We start from the raw sequence: 23,449 nt of genomic DNA on the forward strand, positions 1-23,449 counted from the left end.
CAATGAATCTAAAATATATGACAGTTTAATTTGTATCATTACATTATGGAAAATAATGAACTTTATCACAATATGCTAATTTTTTGAGAAGGACCTGTATATATAAATACACAGTTGACACTCAACATGACTCTGACCTACAGAGTGGGTTAAAAAGTCAGACCGTTTGACATCCTTTTGTTATTGCGCTAACCGTTTCAGAGTGCTGTGCTGGTTGCTGGGTGTGATGTGAAGTACTGCAAATCAGAGCTGAGCAGACCCTTCAATAAAGGCGAGCATAGTGGTTCTTCATTCTTCCTGCCTTTTCATTGATTTACAGTAGAATTCCAAAAGTATTTATACCCCTCGGGCTAGTTTGCCGTTTCACATTGTATCACTTTACACCCGCAAATGTTATTGGGATTTTGTGTAATAAACCGACATGAAATGCTGCCTAACTGTTAAGGTGGGAAAAAATTTTACTTTTTTTTTTTTTTTACAAATAAAAATCTCAAAAGTGTGGCATGGGTTATTCACCCTCCCCTCTAAAGTCAATATTTTGTAGAAGTATTTCTTGCAGCTGCATGTCTTTTGGAGTGTGTTTCTAACAACTTCGTGCAGCGGAGACTGAAATTTTTGCTCAGATTGATTTAAAGTCGTCCCTGGACAGTCTATTTTTATAATTACTCCCAAATTTCCTCAATACAATTTAGGTCTGGACTTTGACTGAGCCGTTATAACGCAGAACATGCTTCGATCTAAACTAATCAATTGTAGCTCCAATTATATGTTTTAGATTGTTTTTTCTGTCTGGAAGTCGAAGCATCCTTCATCTTTCATATACCTATAACTGATTTTTCTTCCAGAGTTGGCCCACTTATAAACCGTAATTAATGAATTTATCCTGTGTCTTCTCGGAAACTTTCACAACTTCTCAAGGGTTTTCTTTGAAGGCCAGCAGAAAACGCTGTGCGTCAGGAACCTTTTGCGGGAACACTCTAACCTCCCGCTGAATGAAATAACACCTGAGTTTGAGTGCGGAGGTAAGTGAGGCAATCGGCCAAGTTGAGCCAAGAGACGGGTGTTGATTCACGGGCATTAGCATGTGCTGATTGCGCCCATAAAAAGAACGTCAGACCTCCACACTTAACCGTGGCCTATGTGCATCTTAAAGGTCTCGGAGCCAGTCATGCCAGAATAGGAGCTGCACATCAAAACCAATCACTTCATCAAGGTTGGTGCTGATGACGGGCATCGGCTCCAAATGGAAAGTTGTTTAGAGAGAACAGCAGGACCACAGCGAGCGCAGGCTTAAATGTTACTGTGGAATTGAAGTCCCTGACTCAGAGGGTGGCAGCTGAGTAAACTTCTCTAAAGTACAAAGTTGATTGATTTTTTTTTTTTTCTGCCTCGCATAGCAGCTTGCATGTTAAGCTATGCTGAAGATACGTGAGACATGGGCGGCGCCTTGCAATGTACTTTTTAGATCGTACTGTTCACCAGTAGTAGGGATTCGCAAGTAATCAATGAGACATACAGCTATTTGATGTAGGTTAGGGCTGGAAAGCCGTTTGCGGTGTGTCGCAGATGCCGGTGGCAAGGATGTGAGGGTTGCCATGCCAACTGAAACACATCTGCTCTATCTTTAGAAAACACAATGAGGCTGTGTTTCAGCGGGCAATCATCGAATTCAGACAAAGGGAGAGCAAAAAGGTCATCAGGCAAGTTTATTCACGGCTTGATTTGGATCTCGCAAACAGAGGTCCGCATTGTTGGTTTGATTGTGTTGTTTGTTTTCCCACTCGAGGAAGAACCAGCTCTGTACACTGCATTTAAGGCTGAAGTATTTTCTTTTTTCTATTTGATGTTGTCAATATCAAAGAGAAGATTAGCCCCGCTTTCACGGGAGACACTGATTCCTTTTAGCGTCTGTCGGTCCAGTTCTCCAATCTATATTCCTCAAAGGCACAAGGGCATCTGAGCCCAGGCAGTTTATTTTATATAAATACAATTTACTGCAACAGAAAGCCACTGCTCACAGGTCAGAAGAATGGATGAATTGACAGGGATGAAATTGAAAATTTTAGCCCATTTTCTCCTGGAGTTTTCAAGACATGTTTTTATAAAAACTGCCAAAAAAAAAAAAAAAAAAAAAAGTTCAAGTCAAAGAAAAGCACATACAGATGTGTTACTGGGAGTGTTACATGTCACATGTTCAAATTCAAGTCAAATTATGCAGATATCTTTAACATATTTCATATTTGATATGCAAATAACTGCTGTGGTGTTATGCAAATATTTCCCATCGACACAATGTCCTGGTAAAACTTTAACAACCTGGTATCTATAAGAGTAAAATCAGTTTCTCGTTTCGTTCCTTTAGAGATGCTTGGTAACGTTTGACCAAGAAGCTGATGTTTTCAATTAAGTTTATTTTTCTATCATTTTACTTTTCCATACACAAGTCAAAGCTGCTCAGTCAAAAGCAAGACGTCCTCGAAGAAATAAACATTAAATCTGTAATAGTCATGGTTTAACTTTGACAAATTCAAAAAAAGGTTCTAATTAATACCACAGACCAGGTACTTCCTGTGGTAGTCGCCTCTAATGCCGAGGCAGTTTTCTGGATGGAGCACCATTGTCAGCCAGTCGGACAGACTCCCAATCCATCTCGACTTATTACATCCTGTACACTACTAGCGGCGAACAAACACAACAGGCAAAATCAATTTGTTGCAGTGGTTTGTTGACATGGTGTGAAAAATAACTCTGCTATCCCATCTTCCTCTCAGTGAGGGTCTGGTCTTTATTCCACCACCGTGCAACAAGAAAGGGCTTTTATCAACCCATAAAGTGGGGGAAAATACTCCTGTCCGTTTAGTTAAAAGCTGACCAGGCAACAAAAGTTGAGGAAAAACAATAGAAACCTGATAAATAACACTCAGAAGCTTCCAGATGTTAAATGATTTTAACATTTAACGGATTGAGTTGAAGGGTTAATGAGTCCAGGAGGGAAACCGAGACATCCCCCTCCCCCACAGCAGGTTCCCTGTCTGTGTTCCAGGTACTGTTCCCAATAGTATCGGTCCAATTAGCTTCCAAATGAAGATGGCCCCCAGATATCCTGATCAGATGCACAAACCATGTTGACTAACCCCTTTTTCTTATGGAGGAGCATCAATTCTACTCCAAGTTCACCACTGGATGACAGAGGTCACTGGCCCATCTCTAAGGCTGAGCTCAGTCACCTTCTAACGGGGATCTTGTTTTTTTCATCATGATCCATTTTTCATGGATCATGATGACTGATGGTTTATCAGTCTCCTGTTTAGTTATTCCATTACTTGTGAACAAGAGGCTAAGTACAGGAATTCCTCTTCCTGGGGCAGAAACTGATCCCGAATCTGCTCTGCACTTCATATTACATTCATTCACACACACATTCACATGCTGATTGTGGCAAGCTACTTTCTAGTAGCCACAGCTGCTCTGGGACAGAGGTTGACCACTAGCAGTAGGCAAGGCAGGTGAAGCGTCTTGGCCAAGGACCCAGCCAGAGAGACAGACTGAGCTGGGATTGAACCGACAACCCACCAATTGTGGGACAGATTGTTACCACCAACGTCCTGTAATGTACTGGAAAGACTAAGTATTCCTTTAGTCCTTTGGTTCTAGTAGGGCCTTCAAATGCAAAGTGAAGATCCAATTCCTGGCATCATATTCTGGCTCCAACTCTGATTCGGGTCTTAATAATGTCAGAGAGTAAATCTGCAGCACTGACCTTCAAGGCAGAGGCAAAGGGAATTAGATGGTTTGCTTAGATAGATAGATATTGGATTTAGCCATTAATGAGATGATGCATAATCTCAACCACCAGTTTTCTTTATCTGCTGGATCTTGTCTCCAGTAGTCAGTGGAGCAAGAGGCTGATTCACCCTTGATGGGTTGTTTCCTCTAGCATAAAAATGCCAAGATCTTCAGACTACCAAACACATCTTCTGATCAAACATATACAGAATTTCAGGAAGCAGAAATGCAACTTATTGGACACATTTTGTTCCATTCCACATTGAAATAAAGCGCAAAGACGTTGTGATAGATGCCTGCTTTGTACAAGGTGGATTCCGCCTCTTGCCTGATGACTTTTGGGATATGCTAGTGTTCCCACAGCCTCGTGCAGGACAAAAGTGGTTAGGGAAACTGAATGAATAAGTAAGTAGGGAAAATCAAATAAAGCAGTGTTTACATCTACATTTGCTTGTTTGGAGTTGTTGTATAGCCCGCTTCAAATACCACTGCCAATTCTTTGTTAGAGGAATGGCTTTATAACAGCAGCAGGAATTTGCATTGCTATTTGTGTGCGCTTGGTACAAACAAACGGTTGGCTCCCTCAGAAATTGCTGACAAAGTGCAATGGCATGTCTGTTTTGTTAGTTTTTTTTTTTTTTATATTAAATAACTCTCCGGGATGCAAGCGCCTGAGATCGTGAATCCAGAAAACCTGTTTTCTCAGCTGCAACATAATATTATCAATCCCAATGAAAAGCGAGTTCATTGTGGAATATTTTACCACTAAAAAGTGTTTACACTGTGCATTCTGTGCAATATCTTCTCCTGTAATGCACGCCTTTTCATTCATTTGCGATTGTATCTTTGCATCGACTCTCAATTTCAGCAAAGACGAAGAATTTGCCTGTGCCTCTTTGTGTAGATGAGGCACGTTTGCTGACATCACCCAACTCATCATCGCCTGGCGCTGCGGAGGATAACGCAAACGCGCAATCGCTCTGTTACAGCCTTTGTCGGTTACAATCTTTCCCCACTCCTCAAACTGAAAAAAGGCAAGTTTAAAGAAGTTCAGAATGAGTAAATGTGTCCAACTGAGCTTTGAGTCACAACTGCCCAGGGATACGATCATGGTCGAGGTTGCTGTGCTGTGCATAAAGGCCTTTCGGGGGGTAGGGGGGAGAAAGGGTGGAGAGAGAGGCAGGGTGATACTGGGAAAAAGAGCTAGAGAAGGCAAGTGAAATTCTGTTCACTCCTTGAAGCTTTACAAAAAAAAAAAGCCAGGCACTCTGTGTGGTCCTCTTGGAGAGATTCGATTATAAACGATGCTCCCACCGGGAGCCATCTTGGAATCCCTTGTTCTTGAGATCTTCTTCACGTAATCCTCGGCGAGATTTGCCTCTGAAGTGACACGCCTCACGTGCCTTGCCTGTCATGCATTATGAATGACGAGACGGGGGACGCTCGTATCCTAATTTTGCTTACAATGGCATAAATGTCAACAACGTTGGAGCTGACTAAATGCTAATTGTCATCACAGAGAGGCGTGAGATTGAGCCAGAGATCCGGTGTGGAAGTGCCCCATCATTTCATTTAGAAATCTTGTGTGAATTTACACCATCCCAGGGAGATTTTCAACCCCCCCCACCCCCCCAACTCCCTACCTTCCCTGGCCTTCTTTTTTCTGTCTGCCTTTTCTTCTTTTACCCCGCTTTCCTTCTGCCTTGTAACTCCTTTCCTTTCATCTCTCGGTTGCGTCGCTCACCCCTCTCGGAAGATTCTACTGGTGGCAGCGAGCGGCATTAAAGTCAGCAGACAGGTCTTCTTTGTAGCCGAGAGTGCTGTGTAGCTCTCAGCTGCTGCCCTCCGCCCCCCCACACACACACCTCCTTTCCCCTACTCTCCAAGCCTTAGAAAACATCCTCAAGACCCCCTCCAACCCCATCCCACTGCTTCTTCCCCTTCCTTTTTCCAAGCGGAGAGAATAGGAGCTGACATCTCCAGAGAACCGAGAAAAAAAATCATTTAAAGCCCTTCCTCTCTGTCCGATTGCTGCTACAACGGAGAGGACTGTCAGTAATGCAGCAGGAGGACAGACTGGGAGGTATGTGTGTGTAGGGGGCTGGGGGTGGGGTGGGGGGCTGAGGCTGGCTGTAATGAGCTGAGAGTTGTTAAGGCTCACCTTCTGCTGCTCTTTGTACATGTGGCTCCTCTGTGTACTCATGCTGGCGCCTTCGCAGTGTTACACGAAGCCGAAGTGGAGATACACGAATACTTCGTTAAAAGTGTGGGAGGAGAGGGATCAAGGAGTGGCACTTCCTGTTCATCTGCGAAGATCTGAGAGATGAGTAAGAACCCTTTCCCCCCACTGCTGTTCCAAAAGAGTTGGGCCGAAGATCCAAGGACATCGCACGTCAACTGCAGCTCTCTCTATCCCTTCACGTCTTCTCACTCCCCTCCTGCAAAGAGTGACTGTTTCTCGGGTCGCATCTCCACCGTCCCCCAGCTTGTCTGTGTGTAACGCGCCACAGATGACAAATCAAGCTGTTCTTCCTCAAAACACAACATGTCAAGTACTGTACGTTCCCTGTCAATGAGGGGTGATGTGAGGAACTCTGGCTGAGCCCCCTCGCTGTGTGTTGTATCATTGTGTCTGTTTGTCACACTGGACATATTTTGTCTGGGTAATAGTGTTCCAAAGTGGGCAGATAGTGTTCTTTTGGCCAAATTGCATGAGTTAAAGAAGTTTCCACAGTCTTAACTTTGTTTACCAAACTTTAGTCTAAAATATGTAGATGATTTCTGAAATGTAAATGAAAAAATATGTTTTAGTGCGTTCAGAAAGCACTTTAGAACCATTTCTAATCATACATCATTGGTAGGGATGCTTTAAAAAAAGTTATTTGTTCCCTCTTCAATTACAGCAAGAGCTGTGTATGCATTCTCAACACAAAGTCAAGCTTGTTCCATGTGGGATTTGGACTTTGTCAGGAGAAAACAGTGTTTGGTTTGGGAACCTTAGGGTCTCATGTCTGCCATTTACAGATAAAGGGTTTCTGCTGGGATGTTCATGCAGCAGCCCTCACTGTGTACTGGAAAAGTTTGCAGTTTAAGCTTGCTTTACCCATGACTCATGTACATTCTTTGCAAAAAATAAACATGCGAAATTAGGCAGACACAAGTTTTGCAACATTTTTACATTGGCCTATCCCCACTTTGGCCTATATTCTGTTAGACTCTGGGGGGCAGAATTGCATGGCAAGCATACAATATTACGCAACATGTTCATACTACCGTGAATCATTAAAGAGTCTGCTAGGAGGAGCTCTTGCATGTTTCAATTTTCCATGTAAAGCTGTTCACGTAGTTACACATTTTAAGAGGTGTACGGTGTGGAAAACTTGATCTGTATGGACGCCACGTGGAGGGACACGGTTCCTGAAATTATGTCATTTGATCATGAGATGCTGCACTGGTAGAAGGATTTCATCATCCATGAGAGATGATGCGTTCGCTTTGTACATAGAAGTCGGGTTTTCTAATATTCCTGTTTACAAAACAATACATTTAGAATTTCATCTGGCTATAGAGTTAGAGTTAGTTTTCTTTGTGACTGGTATAGCTTCAAAGTATGTAGGATATAGTGAAAGTTTCTATTCCTTCTCTGCAGTTTGTATCTCTTTAAACCAGTGGCAACCTGTGCTGAAAGATAATTGGTTTGTGAAGATGTTCCTTTACTTGTTTCATGCATACAATTGAAAGAAAAATGTCATTAGCTTTTATGGCAACTAATATGAACACTGTTTCTTGGGCATATAACTAGAAGAACTCTCAACTCTGATATGTTATCCTTCCTATATTAAAGCTCTAACTTTCAAGGTGCATTGAATCCAAGATGACAGCATCAAGCGTAGGAGTGTCTTGGTAGCGTTTTCAGGGGTTGTGGTAGGATGGAGCAGCAGACAAGTGCATCCGGGCCTCCTCTGCAGTACTGTTCGTGGCGATTGTGTCTTTCACGATCAAGAAGTAGTGGAACCAAAAGGATAAGCTCTAAATTTATTGATCTCTTAAGATCACAGTACATGCAGCTGTAACTTGCTTTCTAATTTATGTGACTTTGATTCGCTTTTGAGAAAAAAGTGAGGTTTTCTTCATACTTACCAGTGAAATGTGACCTTGGGACAAACCTAAAAGACACTGGAGCATCTATGTTTCCCTTCTAACATGGCGACGCCTTAAGGTTGTAGAGTGTTACCCTCTCTACCCAATCTCGGATAGGCAGAAAAGAGCCTGTGATTGGCTGGTCAATTAGTATTGAAAGTATTTTCCAAATATTTGATTAATGATCTGTATTGAAAACTAATGCCGTGAAGTAAAACACTTTTGTCTCTTTTTTTTGGGGAGTTTCTAATAAGGCAAAGTGGTGAAACGGCGAGGTGTTTGACACCCACTATGTTTCAATGCGTACCTACCTTTGGGACATTTTGCACCCACTTAGAGAACCAGTGATTTAAAGTAATTTCCTGTAATCAACATGGGCTATTACAAAGAAATGTGGTTATATAACTCCATTAAAAAACCTCCAGGAGGAAGGGGGTTCATATTTTATTATTTTTTTCATCAAGGTTCATAATTTCAGCTAGTCAAAAAGGGATCAGGACCACAATGAATGGTAATAGAGTGAGAAGTAAAATTAGTGCGAAATATAACACCATTAAAGTTGACTTAGATGGTATTTAAGCAGCTTAATGGCACATTATCTCCATAATTCATGGGAATACGGAAAAAAATATACTCCTAAGCAAGAGTTTTAGGTCACAGATACAAAACGGATTCCTTAACCAGAATGAAATGGGAGTAGGAAGGGACTAAATGGCAATATGTGGGTACAAAATGGGGAACGAATTGGTGAAAGCTTGAAACGACCCAGAGCCTCCTCATGTAACATCATTTGTTTAAAGATATTCTCTGTCCGCTTTAAATTGAAAGTGCCAAAAGTCAAGTTGAACATGGTTTCGTGTTCCTGGTCAGCCGTTTCCCGTCACTCCCCTCCTATCCCAGCGCACTGGCACGAATAACCAACTCTGACAAACCTGTCAGCACTGAACCTCGCAGAAGCAGAGAGGCCAGAACTACAGCGGACCTTGTTGTTGCAACGGTAGCACACACACTAACAATGTGGTGTTTGACTTCTCATTTCCAGCGAACAGAGTGACTGCCCACGGGCTTAGACTTTATTATCTCGGCTGACGGTGACACTTTGCCGCCCGGGCTGCAAAAGCAAAGTCTGTCTGTGCTTCTGTGTCACTGTGATGCAATTCTTAAAGCGCCCCGGGTCATAAAGTTTTATTATTCCAACTAAATGTTGTAAGATGGGAGCCTAAGCTGGGTAGTTCTCAGTACCCTCTTTATGTCATTACGTTGTTTTTCTACCACATTCAGACATTTACATACACATAAAGCTTTGAATACTTAAACAGTGAACAGAGATAGTATAACTGTATAAAGTAGCTTGCATGAAAATACAGCAGAAAATTGAACTGTATTTTAATGGGCCTCTGAGAAATTGTCACAGTAAAACGATCCTAAACACACAGCCAAAACTACAAATAAATAGTTTACATTAAAATAATTAGATAAACACAAATCATGTTATAAGACACTCCAGATTTTATCTGGCTGAGATGAGTTAATTTTCATTCTCTAGATGTGAACAGACAACACTCTGCCTTGTTTTTAAAAACAAAACTCTATGAAATTCATCTAATGTTGTGGTTGTAAAATAAAAGCCTAAAAGCACTCAACAGGGTGTTGGTAGTTTCATAAGGCACTACGGAAAGTAATTAGTGTGAACATGATTGATCGTCCTCTGGCCAAATCTTGAAGAAAAACGAACAAATCCTTGTTGTAATCCCCAAACTTGATGATTTTCACAGTTCGGTGTTTGCACATATATCATAGCACGGCTCCGGCTGCCAAAGACAAAACCCCTCCACTTTTCTTTTGGCATGCTCTGTCCATTCTGTCTTTCGTTTCAGTGTTCCTGCCACTTCCATTACCCCTGACTCTCGGTGCGTAAACCCATACAGTGTGGTAATGCTATAGCTTATTATAACGGGAGAAACAAACAGCGTAAATCATTCAAGACTGGCTGTTCTCTCCGCATAGCCATTCTTCACGACACACTGCCCTTCATCAATCATATTCCGGTCTTTTCGTTCAGTTTAGCCGCTGAGCGACGGGGATGCGCGGCCACAACGTGCGAAGGAAACATAGGGATAAATGCAAGCGCCACGCATTTTCTGTCCGCATTTCCAAATGAACGCTCATAGTGTTGCAGCCATTCCTTTAAAGATTTGCTGCTGGAGGCTGATTGAACATAATGCCGGAGAAAAAAATCTGAGGGCAAACAAACCCAATCATCAGTTCTTTTCTCTCCTTTTCCCAGAGGGGAGAGGCAACAGTTGGAGATGCGAATTATGAATTGATAAAAGCTTGCAAAATGGAGATAAATCCCAGCGATTACACAGCTCAGTATCTCACAATTTGATTCCTCTGTCAATGAATCTTCATTGGACTCATGTGAAGGACAGCACGCCTAATAATCCCCCATGTATAAAGCATGGCGAAGGGAAGGATTGTAATGACAAAGTTCTTTCAAAAAATGATTGAGGAGGCAATTACATTCTGCATCTCACTATCTGGATGCGTTTCTGTCCAAGATTTACTCTTTTTTTTTTTTTTACTACTCCCCTCCCCTCTTAGTCTCCAATGGCAGGAAATTTGACCACATCAAACCATGTTTGTCTTCTTTTTTGCATCCCCTGGGGTGCAAGCTGCAGAAAACCCAAGAGATAACAAGAGGAAAGACATAAAAGCACACAACACACAAAACCAGCAAGAAGGAAGGAGGGGAAGGGTGTGCGCTCGAGGATGTGAGGGATGCAGTACAAACCTCGTGGATGTCTGTCTGATGGCTTCAAGATGTCGTTTGCGCATAGATGATGAGTTTGGCTTTGCCTAGAGGGCAGTACAAGGCAATGATGATTCTTTGAAGAGTGGCAAACCCTTCCTTCTACCTTATCTAAACTCTCTATCTACTTTATTAGATACACCTTCTAATACAACTCTTTTACCCTTAGAAGAGTTTTAATTCTTGACAGTATGAGACTTTCCTCCAAGATTTGGTCCATGTTCCTATGATGGCATTGCACATTTGCTACAGATTTATTGATTGAACATCTGTGATCCAAAACTTTAGTTTCACCGCATGCCGAAGGTGTTCTTTTGATATGCAGTAGATGTGAGCGTAACTTCTTTCTTAACAAAATGTAAACCAAAATGGTGTGGCATCAAATTTTAGTGGTCGTAGGATTTCTCTTTTGCCTTTGATAAAAGACCACAAGCCATAGTGAATTGGATTTGGTCACGTTTGCTTTGGTTTTATTTACCCAGAATACACTGCGCTTTAGACCGCTTTCTGGTTTTGGAGCGGTCTCCGGTCCGCTTCCGTTCACATATGCATTTGAACTTTAATTGAACTGAAACCTAGTGCTTTAAGGGGGACCTGAGATTGGGTTTTTCATCCACATCAGAGTTCGATTGAGCACCTACGCCGACCCAAAGAAGTTAAATTAAAGTGGACTAAAAAGGCTGGTGTGAATGCATCCTAATACTCTTATGTCTTTGAGGAAAACCAAAATCACCTTTTGGAATTACGTTTTCACAAAACCGTCTTTTAGTGACAATCAAGATTTCTTTAAAGCAGTCCTTTCCAACAGACCTTCAAATCAGATCATCTTAATGGTAAATTGCAATCTTGGTGCTTATTCTGCATATAGCACAGGAGAACACCTGCTCCCCATCGCTGGACATGCAAATCAGCAAGAGAGAACTTATTAGGGTTGCAGCTGACATGTGCCTTTTGAGGACCCAAGCCACCCCAAAACAGATTGGTGCCCTGGGCAGTGAGCTATATGTCAAAATTTGCCAAAGGCTGAATGAGTTTTGCCTGTACTTTTTCGTTTTCCAAAACTTCTACATGCGAGTAAAACACTAAACCTGCTAAAACCCTGACGGATGAACACACGCATGTTTAGATTGTGTTGTCTGCCTTTGCATGGTGGATTTTAATGAGTTAAAAACCATTTCTTTTACAGTAGGACAGCAGCCCCAGTCTTTTCCTGTAAGTCTGCTACATCTAAACAGAGGCTTTTATCACAGCGTGGTGCTGAAGTCTGACTACAACCAATTACCCAGTTATAACACAACCGCATCATGGCAGCTGCTCTGCTTCCTTTTTTTTTATCATCTTCTTTTCCTCTCTGCTCCCATTACAGGGTAGCATCCTAACCTTGCGATGTTGAAATGCTTACAGGATAGAGACTGAGTGAGTGCACAATACATTAAACAATGAGTGTGAAACATTTTCATCAAGGTGAGAGCTGAAATCTTGTTTTTTTTTCTCCCAGTTTTTATTATTATTTTTTTTTTTTTTTTGCTGGTTAAGCTCATTGAAAGCAGTGACCTTCTGATTCTTTTTTTCCACGTAAATGTTTTTCTTCTTCAGTTTTCATCTGGTTTGGTTGATGTCATGTTGCGGCCTGAAGGACATATCTGTCCAAAGACAGGTGTCCTGACCTTCTGCATGCGCTGCCACGCCTCGGGGGACCTCTGTGAAATAGAGGCTACGGCTTTGACCCACTCTCTCATCCACTGTTTGTGTCTAAACGGAGTCATGCTGCAGATGCAATGAATCATCACTCGAGGAGCTGGGGCGCGGAGGAAGTAATGCATTTATGCATTTAGCTTGAGTTTAAAAACAACCTTAGTGTTTTTTGTTGTGTTTTTTTTTTTTTTTTGTTTGTTTTTCTGGAATATTTTATCTTATGATTTCCTTCTAGGTCCAAAACAGAATATAAAATCTCTCTCTATGTTGGCCAGTTTGCTTCAAATCTTCCTCTCTCAGATAAATAGAGCATCTCCAGCTACGGCAGCATTTCAGATGGCCACTCTTTTGTACCCAATGGCCATAGCACAATTGCATTATTCAAAGACGCAGATGAAAGCCGCTTCTGATTCACCAAAAATATACATCCTTTGCGGTACTGTGATTAGATTGTAGATTTAATTCCTTTTGATGATACTTTTCTGGCTGCTGGCTTCTCACCAGGCCTCTTAGCTACAATGCCGACTCTGAATCAGTCATTCCTGCTGCTCCGTGCTACAAAATCTCTGTTTTGCGAGCGTTAATTCTCATCTGAAATCATTCCAGGATATTCTATGCCAACTGTGACAAAGATTATATTTAGAACTGCCTTTACTCTGTTTTCAGAAATCAATCTAAGAGCTGGAGCAATCTCAAAACGTTTTATTAAAGTCTTTGTCGCACTCTTAGCCAAGGAAATAAAGATAAAACACTGCGCCACACAGTATGCTTTCACCAAAATGATAATCACATACTATGTTGGTAATTGAGTCGAGATTATAAAAGGGAATATTGATTCCAAAGAGCCTTGAGGACTAGCTGGAAGAGGAAAAGTTGGTGTTTTTCCATTGTACAATCAATCATATTTTATGTAACGGATTGATGTTAAATGACAGATTTAATTTTTCCTTTTCAGATTAGGGATTGGACCAATTTCCATGTAATGTTTAAAGATTGTTTTATTGTTTTGCAGCCTAATTCTAGCTTTTAGACCGTTTCGCACCATCCCTGACCTTCCTGCTGTGTTTCTTGGTCTTTGTGACGCCGTTTGGTCGCTACTGTTCTCTAACAAACCTCAGAGGCCTTCACAGAACAGCTGTGGCTATAACGCGCTTATGCTGCACCCACGTTGACTTTGTTAGCTAATTAGGTGACATCTGAAGGCAGTTGATTGCACTGGATTTTATTGTATTTATTTACTAGATAAAGCTAAGCTACAAGCTACACAAGATGTGTCGTTTTCGTTGGATTTGGTCTGTTGCATTTTGATGCGTGTTGTTCAGGGTCTCCATTAGCCAGGCTTTGCATCCAGCTACTCTTTCCGGATTTCCATCATTAAGAACATCATACAGTAGAAATCATTGAAATGTGTGACAGGTTTGACATACATGGCAATAAGAATGAATTATAGTTCATGCAAATGTTGATAAATGTAGAAAATATTCAATAATTAACCATTTCAGTTTTAAGTGTGTTGCTCCTAAAAAGTCCTTTTGGCTTTTTTTAAAAAACCGTCTTCTCTTCTGCTCTTCTGGGAGTTAGTGGTAAAGTGTTCTGCTCTTTCACTGCTCTGTAAGTAAAAAGTGTATTTGAGATAGTTATTTTTTTGCCTAAGGAATTTGAAAATGTTTTAACTGGATATATGGTGACATATACATATGAATTTAAATTGGAATTTTAAAATTTAGTAGTAAAATAGTAATGACGCTATAGGATTTAAAGCCAGTCAAAACCTGAGTCCACAATATTTATATTAGTCCTGTAAGAACAATTTGCTGCTAAGTGGGAAGCTTTTTTCTTCATCAATTGAAGTTTATCAACCATCTACACCCAGAGTGGCAGAGCCCTCACGTTTCAGCGAAGTTATTCGACAGCGACTCTTGACCTCGCTTGTTTAGCCAGGCTGCCACACCGGCAACGTTCTGCTATCTGTCAGGTGCTTGTATTCAACATCCGCATCGAATTTTGATGCGGATGTCACCTCACTCCGGTGTGTTTTTAGGCAAAAGCTGCACAAATTGATATGCAGCGGATTTCCTCCCGGAGCGGTCCAGGCCCCGGCAGGTTGTTAGTGGAAAGGCGCTACATCCTGGCGATCTCGGGTTCTCCGCCTTCTCTTTGCACTTGTGCCGATAATCACCCACTTGCGTGACGACGCATGAGGAGGCTCCGTCAATATGCACGCGTGTTTGCACACATTCCTACTCGAACGTCACGATGTACATTTGTGCCTCCGTCACCCCGCCTGTTTGCGTGCGTGCGTGCGTGTGTTGTGTGTGTGTGCGTGTGTGTTTCATGGGGAACATTGTCTTCTTGAAACACTAAGCAAATCTCCTCAATGTGATAATTGGCTCCCCGGGGTGCTTGTATCTTTGCTGCTCATCATCGTTATCCCCTGAAGAAAAAAACAAGAGTGTTTGGGAGATGAGATGGGCGAAGTTTGCGCAGATGTCTGGGAAATGCATCCCAACTCGAGCTCAACTCTGGCTTGCGAGGAAAAACTTGGAGGCAACACGGTGGGGCCAGCTCTTGTGCAAGCAGGTCTGCAGAATGCTGTCTGCTGCCATTACGGAGTCAGGTGCTTGTATTCTGACAGTTTAGGTCGATGAATGTTTTGCAGGATCCACAGGAGCTTTCTAGTTCTGGTTTTATGCCCCAATCCTCTGTAGAAGACAGTGGTACTCCCATTTTAAACTCCTTTACTGTTCATACGTTTGGAAATAACATTGTTTAAATAGAGACTGTAATTTTGAAAATTATTAGTGTTTTTAAAGGTTGTGCTGTTAATATTATTTAATTAAATGAAGCATGAACTTCCTCTTTGAATTTTCTCTGGAGGCTGCTGGAATAAAATTCTTAAGATCAGATGCAGTGTTTGTCTTGGAGCAAGCCAAGGTACAATGTATTTTCTAAGACACAAATTGAAGCAACAGGTTTACGGGAATGGTGCATCATTAAGTGATTTCAAGAGAGTGTGTGTTGAAGTCATAGATTTTATAGTGTTGAGTTTCATCCTGTGCTTCCTCTGCTTTAGCCTGGTAAATCCAGGCTAAAGCAGAAATGCATTATAAGAAAGGCATTTCTTATAATGTAAGAAATGCCTTTGTAAACAAGGAAAGTAAACACAAACTCGTGAAAATGTAAATGTCACATTCAAACTTAATGGCAAAAGCAAACAAAATTACAGTAGGCAATTAGATATTTTTTGTGTTAGTTCCTGAAGTTTCCACATTTATATACAGTAACTGACCCTTTGTCAAAACAGCTTCCAAAATAAAGCTGTTCTACGCTTTGCTTTGTACAGAAGGTCTGGATCCTCAGCTATTGAGAAATGATTCCTTTCCGGAGGGGTGGACCCTTGAAGTTTTAAACAGTTTTATGTGATTTTACCCAATTGCTAATGTTTAGCTGTGATGTGTGCAATTGTGTTCAATTGTGAAGGACGCTATGTTGTGAAGCTAACCGAAAATCAATGGCGTCAACTGGAAAATTAGACTTTTGCTGAACCTGGTGGAGAGTAGGGCCAGAATGTCTTTGCCTGTAATACAATGTCTTAGACATTCCTCTTGCTCTGACTTTATTTACTCGATATTTGGAAGAGTGGCCAACACAGACTGAATTTAATAATAATATTTATTGCCCTCAAATGTGAACATTTGTCTAAACGAATAACTTTATTCACTTCCTCCGATGCCATTGCCAAACTTAGGCTACAGGGACACTACAATTCAAAATCATTGCAGAAAATCGACGTCATCGTTCACAACTTCTCCGTCTGTTCACTGATTGGTCAGGATAAAATGTGTCCTGCGAAATTGAGCTCAATGGGAAAAATCCCAGATGGTGAGATGAACAGAATTGTGTAGGAAGGCGATGGCCACATACGATATGCAATAACTCAAAAAGTAGTTGATGGATTACCACGGATGAGTGAGTAGGATGAAGCAGATATGTGACAGAGTGATCAAACTGTTTGTGAAAAAATTCCCAACTTGAGATGTTGCAGGGTTTACTAAAGTGAGTCCAGGGACATTGTTCTCTTTGAAGGAAAAATTAAGAGCAGCCGTCAGTTTAGAATAATTAGTTATAAGCAGCTGTCTGACTCTTGGAATGCTTTACTGGTTCTGATATCTTTGCTGTGCCACACAGACAGCAGAAGTTGGTGGTTTGCGGTGCTGATACCTGAGCTGTGTGAAAAGCAGACCATTTTTTTTATGCTTGAAGGCAAATAGAGATGCTCATCTCGCCAACAGTGTCTCTCCTGCGTCCGTAGACTTTCCCGTCCATATGTTCTCCCGGTCTCCCGGGTATAACGGACCATGGAGCAGATTGTTGGCCGCTTCATAGGGGAAACAGAGAGACAGCTGGGCACCCATCACACGGCCAAACAGATGTTCAGGTGACTCGGAGAGGAAGTGAATGGTAATGGCAGTGGGTGGGAGGTGATGCGGAAGACGGAGAGTGTTGATGGAGGCAGAAAAAATGAATTAATACACCGATGCAAGGACTCGGAGGCTTCATTAGCAATCCCCCGTCAGCCTGCAAGGTGGGCCAAATGCTTTCCACCCTCCCACGGCCTGAGACGTTGGCTTTGCCTCGCATGCGGATTCGGATACCGCGCTCTATCTTCTCTAAGGTCTAATGCCTTTGATCTCTTGATGATTTCTTTGCCTAAACGTGAACTGGATGGCTGAGCGGCACATTGATTCAGCGCCTTAATTCTGACCCACCTTAGGGAACATTCAGAAGCTGAAACGGAATCCGACCCTGCAACCAGGCAGTGAAATGTTACCAGGCTGTGGCAAAAAATAAAAATGGAAATGCGCGAGCGGTTTTCACAGCCCCATGGCTTCGGGCCAGGTTTGATTAAGTCAGAGGCGCGCATCTGACACACATCTACGTGATGCAAAAGCTACATTTTTGGCAAAGTCTTCCTTCCCTACTGTTAGTGAGACCCATTTATCAAATTAAGCTCAATGAAAGTTCTTCAATCTCTGTTCCAAGACCTCCTGCACAAGCCCTTCTCTATTTTCCTCTGCCAAGCTTTGTTCTTTGGTTACAGGTCTCATATATAATACATGAGGATTGGGAGACTTATCCCATTCGGTCCATACTGGCTCCTATTCCCAAGAAAGGAGCTATATTTAAGAGCTGGAGAGGCCAGAGTTTGATTCAGTGGAGACGCTGACTTCTGCCTAAAATTGTGGCAGTGGTTCAAAGTCCTGAAACAGAAATGAACACACTTGCATTTAATACTTCTATTGACTTAACCCTCTTTATTCATTGTTGGTTGATATAAAAATCCTTAGCAATGTTTTGTGAATTAAAAAAAGAAAATGTTTTTTTCTTGTCTTTTGCTGCAATAGCTGGCACCACCTACATCTTTGGCAAAGGAGGAGGCCTGATCACCTACACTTGGCCCAACAACGAGAGGCCGAGCACGCGGACGGACCGACTGGCGGTGGGCTTCAGCACCACCATCAAGGACGCCATCCTTGTTCGCATCGACAGCGCCCCACGCCTGGGCGACTACATCATGCTCCACATTGTATGTATTATTTATATCTTTTTTTACTTTCTGTGTTTTTTTGTGTTTGTGCTATCTGTAAGGCTTTATACGATATCTATATTGGCCAATAGGGGGGATTTCTAAAGAAAATTGGTTGCAAGGAATTTTATTTTGGGGAACCAGGGTTATGAAATGAACCCAAATTTAAACACCCTTAAATCAACAAGCGGTTGACTTAAGGCCCGCCATGATCGGACCGAAGTCAAATTGTCGTGGTGCGGTCACGTGGTTTTCGAATGTTTGCTTTTGCACAAACCTTTCATGGTCCACAAGACACATCGAGCCGACTCCCCATGTGAAGCCCTTTTGTCAGGAGTATACGCCAAGGTGTTTTATAGCATGTGTGGTTTACAGCAGTACAGCAAACACGGCGATCATGACAGAAAGGGACAACTACTACAAGTTCACAAGGAGGAAAGAAAAGCTGGAAAATCCTGTTTTATTTCCCATGTTATCAGAAAATAAGAATGGAAAGCCTCAGTGAGACGTTCTCCCGCTGCATTGGATCAGAACCGAGCATGAAGGAAAACCTTCAGTACGTTCTTCCTCACAGGCTTGAACAATTGCTCCTCAAAACTATCCATCCCACTCTATGGCTGAAAAACCGACATTATGAAGTTGAGTATTTGGGGTTGTTTTCCACAAAAACAAACACCCACAAAATTCAGACCAATCACACAATAGTTTCTCATGAAGATCGGGGCAAGAAGTACATCAGGGGAGTTTTAGGGGCTAACAACAAGAGGCTGAGAACAAAATGACACAACTTTCATCACACGACAATGAGACAATGAGAACCAATTTTGGCAGTTCGGTTCGACCATACAGAGCCCTTTATTTAATTTCTATGATATGGCACAAACCAACACAACAGAAAGGTTTAAAAGGATTTTTCAAGATTTGACTCTTTGTTGGTGGTTGGTTAAACCAGTTCCTCCACATTACATGAATCAGTCGGTTTTGCTAGCTGGTGGCAGCATAGTTTAAAAGTTACAAAAACATAAAGGCACAAAGGTTTCATAGCACAAATCAAGCACAACTGAGTTCGATTCAGGTATTGTTGAAGACTGGTAGCCTTTTGAAGACCTACCTACTATGAATATTAATTTAGTATCTTAAAATAAAAGCATCACAAACACATTACGTTACACAAACTATCACAAGCACAGCTTTTTTAGGTCTGAAGAGGGATGCTCCTCTGATCTGTATGCAAACCCCAGCATGTGGTGGGAAAATTAATACACATTAATGAGATACACAAAATTAATGAGAAGGTTGACAGATTTGATACATTTAGGAATCCAAAGTTGAAGCCTTGTAATGTAGCAAAAAAAAACCTCATGGAGTTTGAATATCTGTTCAAGGCACCGTATGTTGCGTACAGATATTCAAACCAAGTCGAATTTAACAAACAGACTTGCATAATTTAAATTCTCATGGCAGGCCCCAGGGCAAACACAGCCTGTGTTTCTCAAACTGATCTATGATTAAAATGCTAAGAGAAAGAAAAGTACTGTACTCTCTCACAGTGGCGCAAAAAGTGGGTATGCAGGGTATGCAACGCATAGGGGCGCAGCACCAGAGGGGGCGCCAAAAACTCCATCTGGAGAGGGCGACGCGCCGATGATGTTTTCCCAAACACTTCAGAGCGCCTCACGCTCCTTCACCTCGCGCACATAACGAGGTAAATATAGCGAGTTTTACCCTTCACGTATCGTCGTCTGGGGGGGGGTCGGGCGCCGATTTATGTTTTCACATCCGCCTGAATAATGTGTAGTTGCGCCACTGCTCTCTCGCCACTTCTCCCTCTTCCATATAATCCCACCTCTCCAGCACATTCAAACCAACTCTCAGCATGAATAATAAATGCGTCTCTCCATATATATGGACTCTTCTACCTCACGTTGGAGAAACTCGACGGAAAACTTGCGAAGGAGTTCACGGCCGGCGGACCGAGCGAACCAAGCACAGCGTCTTAATAACCTCTCGTCGTGACCTTGCGTGTCGACTCACGTGTGTAAGCATCAACTATTAGCATAACAATCAACCCTGGCCGGGGCGTCAAATCGCTGCGGCGGCGTTTGCTGGCGACAGAGGAAAGTCGCAGCTGACGGAAAAGAGATGACGTGATGACGAGGCGGGGTGGTGGGGTTGGGGTGCTACAGTTGCTAAAGCAGATTGAAAGTCTTTTTCTTCCTAAAGAGCACCCTGCATCTCCTGAGTGCGCGCCATGTGGCGCAGAAAAGCAGCCATCTGCTCTGCAGAGATGAGGGCCAACAGCAAGAAACTTCTGAGCCTGCTTTACAGTACAGAACAGAAAGGAGGGAAAAAAAAAAAGTGTATGTATGCGTGTGGGCATGCATGTATGATTGGGTGGAAAAAGGAAGTGAAGCGGCATGGATGTAGGGGAAGCGATAAAGATGTACAGTAAATTGTGTGGGTGGTGTGGGAAAACGCCTCCCTACGTGGTTTTAACCAAACGGATAATTGGAGTAACCTCTTAAAGAAGTGAAATGAATGCATTTTTAATCCCGCATTTGAGATAGTATAGCAGAGCTAGCCAAGCATGATATCTCCTGTAAATTGGCTTCAATTCATTAGATATGGAACGTCTTCATTCCCACTCTAGTAAATGTATTAATAGCAAAGAGGCATATGGTGATTTCACAAAATAGCCGTGAACTTGGCTTCTTCTTGCAGTGTGAGCAGTGTTATACTGCTGATAGTTTTAAATGATTTATTTATTGACATCCGAGGGTGGATAAACAAAGACGGGGGTTTTGATTTGATTTCAACAATCATTGTTGAATAAAGTGACCAAGCTAAGGTACTGTATGCCTCCTTTGTTCTGCAATTGCACTTGAACAGAAATAAAATGAGGGAGGCTCATTTTATTTTATTTATTTATTTACACTGGTATTAAGTTGCGTTAAACCTTGGGTGAATATTTAGCTGTGAATATTCTAGAGGAAAATCCTCTCTACCTCATTTTGGTTCTACTAAAACGCAGGAAAGAGGAACACTGTAACTAGCTTCTAAAACATTTTTTACCGGTATGTATACAGAGACGCTTTACAATTAGACTATAATAAACTGCAATGCTGTAATCATTTCTAGTGGCATACATTCGGCCCTCGCTCTCGGCAGCGTGAGCTTCATAATGAATCCGAAGCGAAAGGTTAAAGGCATTACGCCTGTCGATTTAGGACGTACGTCCAACCAAAGGTCTCGCCATGCTCTGGGCTATCACCTTAACTGTTACAATTATTGGGTCGTTGTCGGAGCGCCGGCGCACAGCGGCGGCACTGCAACGTCTTTGATAGCTGAGGATATGGCAGGGAAATGTCAACAGAAAAAGAAAACACCTTAAGCAGATTTGTAGATAACAGTGGATTATCAGGGCATACACGGCACTTTGTTTAACATGCAAAGCCCTTAGCTGTGAGGAAAAGAAAAACAGAATTCCGAGGGATGAGCTAATCACAGACTCTCTCTCTCCAGCCTCGCTCTCTCTTTTGCTTCCCTCATTATCTCTTCCCCGTGATTAGCTTACAGCTTGTTTGGCAATCACGAATTAAAATGCTGATTGTAGTGTTTACATTTTAACTGCTAAGAACAACTGCACGCTTGGGTTGAAATCGCGGGGGCAATTTGCGAAGGTGAGCGGGACATTTTGCCCCTGCTGGCATCTCATTTGCGAGTTCAGTTGATCTGAATGCGGAGCGTGCAACGGATAAAGAACTTTGTCAGCTTCTAAGGGGAGAAAAAAAAATAGCTGCCCTGAAGTAAATGCAAAGATGAAACCCTGAACAATGTTTTTGCTTAAGATCTTCTAAAATGTGTTTTCTCTCTGAGACCACTTTCTCTTTCATTTTGTGATGCCTCGCTGCCCAGGGAGCCATTCCATCAGAGTACGGCATGAGCACTTGGGGGGGGGCGGAAAAAGACTTAACTTACAAACAAAAAAGAAAATTCATGAGACATGAGCTCCGGACCATGTCTAAGTCAAGTCTTGAATCTTTAGGGTAGAAATCTAAGTGAAATTTGACTGTTTCTGCATCCTAAGTGAGACTCAAGACAGAACTAATGTCCCTACTCATTGTGGCTCAACTCGGCTTTCCAAGGGTTTTCTATGGTTACTTGGTACCAGCCCAATATTTAGGGCTGGTACCTTTGCTGGGGTTCCAAGTGTGCACAGTCAGGCTGAAAATGCAACTTCAGTAGATTGTCGATCAATCTACTGATCGACAATCTACCAACCAACTGCGTAAGGTTGGAATGACTAGTTGCATCACAGAAGTGATTCCCTTGTAAAAGGACAATGAGCAGATTGTTTAAAATAGCCTCCATTGTTGTTGGTGTTGACTACTTATTACGTGGAGCTACGTTCCAGACTCTAGAACCGCCCAACTGTATGAAGACCAGCTGAATCACGCTGTCAAGGTGAAAATGGAGTCGAGTCTCAATCTCTGGTTTATTGTCTGTTCAGCCAAAAGGGTTAGTGAATGTCCTTGGGTGTTTTGGACCGTGAACGCTGATTGGAAATATGTTTTCAAACTTGGCTGGCAAATAATGTTCAAAACTAAGGTCTGGTTCACAGTTCTTGTAAAGAATTTGGAATCTCTAGTTTAAAATATATAGAATTTTTTTATGGAATTTTTTTTCTTTAAGTTGAAGTCCTGGCTTGGAAAGGGAGCAGTCCCCGCCAACCCAGAGTTCAGATTCATAATGGTTTGCCAAACTTCACAAATATGGTAGGAAAATTAAGGCAACTGTGTATATGCACTGCTAATGTTTTCACTTATTGACTAAAGTCATCCGTAGTATTATACAACCTCCACTTGCTCTGTCATATTTAAATTGACAGAATGGAGAGCCATAGATTGGCTATTGGCTAGCGTAGCTAATAGTGATTAGCATTGCTAAAATGCTAGCTTCCAACAAGCAGGGTTTCAACTAGTGGGTGATGTCATTCCCAGGCAAACGGAGCTGACAGGTCTGATCTGTTTCACTGTTATTTCTCTCAGCTGCACATTCTGTCAGTTTCTATAATGCGATTTAAACTTAAAAAACTTTCACGTTTCCACACGGTTTATTCCGATTTCAGCTCGGATGTCTGTGGGTATAATTTAAATGTCGCTGAAATGTATTTTTAAATAAGATTGCTCAGCGGGACGCCTCGTTCCCTCACCTTCAGTCACACTCGAAAACACGACGATCAGCCAGGGTCTTACTTTCTAATAGGGCTCACCCACGCCGAATCTCATTATCCGTTTGAGGTTGTTCTCCCCAGCCCTCTCGCGCTAATTCGCTGCGAGAAAGGTGCGACCGCCGGATAATTGAAAACCTTCACACAGAAACTGGAAAAACAAGACGCTGAACGAGCCGAGGCGCTGTGCCGTAACACG

The 23,449-nt window shown here is 42.2% G+C and overlaps 1 protein-coding gene across 9 annotated transcripts in view; it reads left to right on the forward strand.

The window, feature by feature from the left end:
* The window catches only part of nrxn3b (neurexin 3b), a 395,380-nt gene that overhangs the window by 277,507 nt on the left and 94,424 nt on the right, over positions 1-23,449 (forward strand). For all 9 annotated transcript variants that reach the window (XM_017302192.1, XM_017302191.1, XM_017302190.1 and 6 more), the window contains one exon: positions 17,839-18,020. In XM_017302192.1, the coding sequence (XP_017157681.1) occupies positions 17,839-18,020 (182 nt within the window). The remainder of the gene's footprint in view (positions 1-17,838; positions 18,021-23,449) is intronic.

This window comes from Poecilia reticulata, linkage group LG21, assembly GCF_000633615.1.
Source record: "Poecilia reticulata strain Guanapo linkage group LG21, Guppy_female_1.0+MT, whole genome shotgun sequence".
Classification (NCBI taxonomy): Eukaryota; Metazoa; Chordata; class Actinopteri; order Cyprinodontiformes; family Poeciliidae; genus Poecilia; species Poecilia reticulata.